This window comes from Cydia strobilella, chromosome 8, assembly GCF_947568885.1.
Source record: "Cydia strobilella chromosome 8, ilCydStro3.1, whole genome shotgun sequence".
Classification (NCBI taxonomy): Eukaryota; Metazoa; Arthropoda; class Insecta; order Lepidoptera; family Tortricidae; genus Cydia; species Cydia strobilella.
This window is the reverse complement of record NC_086048.1, coordinates 14,078,464-14,085,502: the sequence shown is the minus strand read 5'-3', so window position 1 is coordinate 14,085,502 and position 7,039 is coordinate 14,078,464. Positions and strand designations below refer to the sequence as shown.

The window sequence follows — 7,039 nt, the reverse complement described above, 5'->3', positions numbered from 1 at the left end:
TACTCTTATAAATTTCGATATTTCGCCATCGCCTCCTACCTATAGTATGATGCCACCCGGTCGGTAAGGACAAAACATGGCACTATTTTCTCTTTCCTCTTATAGGAATCGCAATAAGACTATCTTTCTCTATCAAAGAGTGTCAGACCCTTGACTAGTTCACTCTACGTATTTACTTTACTCTTTGCACTACACGCTCGATCTGTCAAGCCTCGGTATCAGCCATGTATCAGCAGTCCAAATCGAGTGTGTAGCCTGCATGAACATTGTCACTGCCTAGTGCCAAGTTAGCCAAACAAACATAGCATAGTTAGGTTGTAAACTTGGTTAAGAACAAACAATTTTATTTCTTTACAGACTTTTAATAATACACGTACCGACCTACATACTATTTTAACAATATTTATTATGACTATATATGGAAGATTAATACAATCATTTTCCAAATCCTCCTTTACAGTTAGGGCTGCTCTCAACCACCTTGTCGCTGCTGTCCCATTGCTCTGGAGTTTTTGCTACTATGGACAAAGCATGGACACCAGTCTGCAACTCCTCCTTTAATATGTCATTCACTAGTCTATGGCGCTGAAAAAAAAAACAACTGTTTTAATTTGAAATAAAAATTACGGGCACAATAAGCATGAAAGTTGCCATTGCTTTTATTAAATTCTGAATGATGAAATTATTAATTTGTGTTTTATAAAAAAACATGTCTACTATGCTTTAAGCTTAAGTAATAGGTACATCTTAAAACTCTTATTCTATCTTTGGTTCAAAATGACCACTCAAAATGAGCAGATGCAAATGAGTTAATGACATCAATTTTAACTAATGTGGTAGAGTCAGTCTAAAGCACTTGATACACCTTACTTAATTTAGAATCATATATGATTAAAGTATTTTAAAAAACATTTTAAAAAGTAACTGAGGGAGTGTAGTCTGATTACACTATCTCTACCTCTGCATTGCCATGGCACATTACTTTAAAAAACTCTGTTCTCGCCCTCTTGCGACTGTCTGTAAGCACTGGTTAAAGTCAAATTTAGATTGATACAGTATTGCTTTTGTTCTAATCAAAGAGTAGTTCTAATAAAATCCACCTGTCTTAGCTGTCATTTTAGTTTAGTTTGCGTATCTGCCGCATGGCGCTAGTTATAATCGTAGGCATAATGTACGGCCAAGCTGAGTTCGGCCGGATATAACAGCTGTACGTGGTGATAGCGTTTATTGTAATATGTACTTTTAACACATCTCTGTCTCTGTCTTTTGTATGTTATATTATATATAAATTTTGTTGTTTTTCTTGTTACCTGTCATGATTGTTTCACCGGATGGTCTCACCGGAAGATCAGCGCTGGAAGTCACCAGCAACATGCTGAGGTGAGACCATTTCCTGGCACTTTTTCTTTTTATTCATGTTTCTCTGTTTTGTATAATTTTCTATTTGTGTGTGCTAACAAATAAATTATTTCTATTCTATTCTATTCTATCCTAGTTAGAATGTTAGTTAGGATGACTTAAGACTCCTCGGCAAGCTTGGCCGAATTTCACCTTCCCATACAAATGGAGTTTCGTTCTCATTTTAAAACTATGTGTCGGATTGTAATGAAACTTTGCACATACAATGATATGAGGTATATCTAGGTCTGTAAATTAGTTTAAATATATAGCTCTAGTATATAAAACAAACGAAATAGAGCAAATGTTTTGTATGAAAAACTTAAATTTGCTGTATTTTCTTAACTATTGTATCTGAACCTACATGAACTAATTACAAGCCTAGATATACCTTATCCTATTGTAAGTACAAAGTTTAAGAGCAATTTAGCTAGTTGTTTTAAAGTGTCAGCATAACTACGTTTGTATGGAGAACTGAGCTTGCCGGGAACTCTTAATTAAGTAAGATGTCTCAAGCGCTTGAGCTAACTCCTTTGTACGGTCATTGTGAAAATGCCAATAAAAAAGTAATTTTTCATGGGAATTTGATATTGATGATGACAATCTTTGCAGGAGTTAGCTTGGTCACACTGTATCACACAGACACAGTGAACCATGATGATAATGCGAACATTGCCAACACAGTCAAACTACTAGTCATCTAGACAGATCGGCACTATTCTGGACCCAAGTAGCTTAAGGATAGCAATATGCTTGAGGCTTGGGTCCAGAATATGTGTTCCTCATACTTGCGTCTGTGGCAAGGATGTGGACCAGTTGGGCCGCCATGGCCTCTCATGCTCAAGAAGCGCCGGCCGAATATTCCGCCACGGCACCATTAACGATTTGGTACGTCGCGCGCTTGCCACCGTGTCTGTGCCTGCGGTTTTAGAACCCGTGGGCATGGCAAGGGATGACGGCAAGCGTCCTGACGGAGCCACGTTGGTGCCGTGGAAATTAGGAAGGGCCCTGGTGTGGGACGCAACTTGTGTCGACACCTTTGCACAGTCCCATATTCAGGGGACCCGCATTCGGGCCGGCGCTGCGGCAGACCAGGCCCAAGTACTCAAGCGCCGCAAATACTCAGCGTTGCTTAACGACTATGAGTTTGCGGCGCTCGCGGTTGAGACTTTGGGTCCCTGGTCAGCTGACATGAAAATATTCATGGGAGCACTGTCGGCGCGGCTGGTCGACACCTCGTATTTCCCTTGCAATACAGAGAGGTAACGCCGCCAGTGTCATGGGGTCCATGCCGCAGTCCGACTTGTTAGAAGGGGTATTTTCTTTGTAATTGCGTTCGTTTTTTGTAGGTAAGTATATTTTATAGCTTGTGTGTTTTATTTTATTTCTAGGTTTAACTTTACCTGTTAAATTGTGTTTTTTATTAAATAAAACCTGGAATAGATGATTGATCTAGTGCTAATAGTACTGTCAAACTACACTTAGGGTCGGTTGCACCAAACTGTTGTCTTCGTTAAAGAGTTCGCAAAATTTTATTGTATGGAAAGTTTCATAATAAACCGCTGGGGCGCGCCGGGTGACGTTGATCAGTCTGTCAAATGCGGATGGTGCAACTAACACTTAATATCTACCCTCCTAAGGCCCAGCCATACAAATAAAAATCCAAAATTTGCCACTGAAATTTGAACCTACAGTGTACGAAATAGAGTTGATTTTGCGTTGTTGGAAAATCAACTCTATTTCCTATTTATAACAAAAAAAAGCAAAAGCGTCTGTTCCAATGGAATTAGGATTTAAATTTCATCGAACTGAGGAGGTACTATTAGGTAGGACCTTGGGCCTCAGGAGACTATGCTCGTAGAAAAGTAAAGCAGCCAATCTGAACACACTAGACTTCCATATATGATATCTGCACAGCAAATCAACGTGTGAATACCTTTATCAACGGCAATCCATCGAATTTATCAGACACTACAACAACTTTGAAATGCGTCTCCGCGTCTTTCGGCACGTTGTGCATGTAGGACTCATTGATAATTTCGAGGTGCTTGGTTCCTAAAGAAGTTTGTAGCTTGTTTCTGATTGTATTTTCCACAACCCCGGACATATTTCTAGCTAATATGTAAGTGCCTGAAAAGAAGCAAAACGCAATTTACACGGGGAACTTAAAATAATATTTAGTTTATTGTAAATATTCGTACATTTACCTGAAAGCGTTGCCGCCCGCAATGTTTTGATCAAAAGGTTGTTCACGATCATAAGTATTTTTTGTTTTTGTTTTTAAGTGTAAACAATATTTCGATATTTTTGTGATAGTTGTCAACAATATCAACGTATACATGACGTATACCTAATACTATCATCTGTCAGATCAGCTGACATTGACATACTCGTTTAGAAATCGAACTCCTTAAAGGGCTCCACTCACAATGCAATAAATCGCGTGCTGTTTTGAATACATTGCGGCATATGATCGCTACATTCTATGTGGCGCTGCGTTCGCTATCCGCAATGTCAGCCGTCCGAGTCAGCCGTTCATCAGCCGTGTTATTTTACTCCTTGAAACATTCCTTATTCATTGCTTGAAACCGCGCGAACGATGTCGTCGTCACAAGATAATGAATCTTTCACGGAAAGTAATGAAGAAAATAATAATGAAAGTGGATTTAAAAAAGCTTATGAGCGTCAGCTCCACGAGTATTACCTAAAGCGCGCGAACGCGCCGCGATTCGCGCACGAGGGCCCTTAATAATCAAATTGTTTCCGTGCACAACGTAAAAAAGCCTTGGACTTCTGAGTTCTGCGTGTATTTTGGAGGTTAGTACAATCGGGCTTTATCCAGGCGCTAAACTTACTCTAGCTGCTGCTGTAACTGATTCCATGCAGACGAAGTCGCAGGCAAAATCAAAGCAGGCGGTCAGCAAAGTATTACAGCGCGTGTCGATAACTTAGTATAGGTTAGAGCTCGCGCTGATTCTGTTAAGATAATGTCTGTATCGCCGCAGATTAGAGGCCGCCGCAGGCACGTTCCTCTAAAATAATATATAATAAGATAAGATAAGGTAAAATAAGAAATGACATAAACAATATTCAGTAAATGTCTGTATGTATGTATGCAAACACTTTATTGTAGGTACATAAAGCAGATTACAAACGCAATAAAAAAGCCGTTCACGTCGTCGTCGTTGCCGTTGTATACGTCTGTCGTTACAAAATTGATAATTTTCGCTAACGAGAATATAAACCCAAAAGCCTACCCAAGGGTTATACGTCAGCAGCGCAAGTAGGTATACGTTATTATTAATTCCAAAATAAGTCCCTAGCAGTGAACCCTCGCTATCACAGCTTAGCGAAATTAAAATAATACATCAAAGCCAGCATTAGTACTTAGCGACAGAGACAGATGTAGAAAAAAGACTGTCAAGTTTCCATTATAAAGTTTTTCGAGGTTGTAGATGTCAATAATGCCACGTCACACCATTTAATAAAAGTTGTTGGCAAAAAATAAATTTTTGGCACAAGCTTTTATCGCTGACTGTACTTTTCTTTCCACAAGTAACTAATACTCATCGAGACAATTCTAAAAACCCCAAACACGATTAGGTTTTGTTGTTTTATCACAGAGTTTCTATGGCCACCTCCTGTCACCATCATCAGATCAGCTCGATGGTACCATAATATTGCATTGTCACCCGACTTACATATGTATGCAAATTTTCAGCTTTATTGGACTGTACGGTTTAAGAGGAATTTCCTTCCGAGGTTTTCCCGAGGGTCTACTACAGTATGGGGTTCTTCAAAAAAGGAGTGTACAGGTTTTTAAAGGGTCGGCAACGCGCATGTAACACCTCTGGAGTTGCAGGCGTCCATAGGCTACGGTGACTGCATAGGTACCGGGATGCTCATGTTATCGGCTACGACCATAGCTCAGCGGTGAATGATACCTAATATTAGAAGATTGAAAGCCCCAATAGTTCGAGTCAGGTCAGAATGTGTGTCTTTCACCCAAGTTAAACACTCGTGTTTTTCATTTCGAATACTGAGTACTTATAAACTTTTATAGTATTTATTTGTTGATTTCAATTAGCATTTTAAGTAAAAGGATCGTCATTTATCGAATCAGGAATTACACGACAAATCCATTTAGAACCAAATTGTCTTTGCTTGTCGTAAATAAAATGAAAAAAAAAACGAGCAAGTGCGAGTCGGACTCGCGCACGAAGGGTTCGGTACCATTACGCAAAAAAAAAACCGGCCAAGTGCGAGTCGGACTCGCGTTCCAAGGGTTGCGTACATTACACAATGTTAGGGGTCGGATCAAAAACTAAGTAATTAAGTTACTTCCGACTCACGCTTGACTGCACATTTTTAGTAGGTTTTCCTGTAATCTATAGGTAAAGATCTATTTTTGTATAATTTTTTCAAAATTTTAGACCCAGTCCCAGTAGTTTCGGAGATAAAGGTGGGGAATGGTAATTTTTTGCCTATTTTCTTGAATAACTTCTACTTCTTCTTCTTCTTTTCCTAGCCTTAATCCCATCATTTGGGGTCGGCTCTCCTAGTAATTCTTCGCCAGGACTGTCTGTCCCGGGTCGTCTGGGCTGGTATTTTTGCCTTCTTTAAGTCCCTATTTATAGTGGCCATCCATGTTTGTCGGGGTCTTCCTCGCCTCGCCGACGACGGTGGGTAAATGTGCAGCACTTTCTGTGTCATGTGGTCAGGTGGTCGCCGCATGACGTGACCATACCATCTGAGTCGGGTTTCTTCCAGTTTGTCAGGGATAGGTTTTACTCTGAAGCTGCCTCGTATGTGTACGTTTCGTACGCGATCCAGTAATGTCACACCACCTGCCCAGCGCAACATTCTCATTTCCGCAGTGTGCAGCTTATTTTCCTGTTGTTTCTTTAAAGGCCAACACTCCGCCCCATATAACATAGCTGGACGCACTGCAGCCCTGTACACTTTACCCTTGATGTGCACCGGCATTCTATTGTCACACAGCACTCCCGACAGCTCCTTCCACTTCATCCATCCTGTGTTTATTCGGTGGGTTATGTCAGCATCTATAGATCCATCGCTACTAATAACTGAGCCAAGGTATTTGAAGCTGTCTACCTTTTTTAGTGGGGTGTGCTGTAGTTTAATGGTGTCAAGGCTACTAACGCCGCTAAAGTTACAGTGAAGGTATTCAGTCTTTGGTCTACTGATGCGTAGCCCAGCTGATTCCAGTGCTGTCCTCCATTTTTCTAGAGTTACTTCTAGGTTGTTTGCGTTTTCGCTGATCAGAACGATGTCGTCTGCGTATAGTAGGTTCCACGGCGGTGCTTGCTGCAAGCTGGCTGTTAAATGGTTCATAACCAGGTTAAACAAGAAGGGACTCAATACTGAGCCTTGATGAACGCCGACCTGTACTTCAAATTCTTCGCTCGTTCCAGCTGCACAGCGCACTTTAGTTTTGACGTTTAAGTACATGTCTCTCACAACATTCACGTAATGCTCTGGTATGTTGTGCGCTTGCATGGCTTGCCAAATCAACTCCCGCGGAACTCGGTCGAAGGCCTTTTCCAGATCGATGAAAACCATATGTAGGTCAGCCTTGTTATCCCTATACTGTTCCATTAAAATTCTGACTGTGTGGATG

At 40.7% G+C, this 7,039-nt stretch overlaps 1 protein-coding gene across 1 annotated transcript; it reads right to left on the bottom strand.

The window, feature by feature from the left end:
- Window positions 1–341: 341 nt before the first annotated feature.
- LOC134743370 (bolA-like protein DDB_G0274169) lies at window positions 342–3,736 on the bottom strand. The gene is made up of 3 exons (XM_063676762.1): window positions 3,606–3,736; window positions 3,335–3,528; window positions 342–585 (listed from the first exon to the last, which is right to left on the bottom strand). The coding sequence occupies exons 1-3, from the start codon at window positions 3,655–3,657 to the stop codon at window positions 436–438; spliced, it is 396 nt and encodes a 131-aa protein (XP_063532832.1). The 5' UTR covers window positions 3,658–3,736; the 3' UTR covers window positions 342–435.
- Between the last annotated feature and the right edge of the window lie 3,303 nt (window positions 3,737–7,039).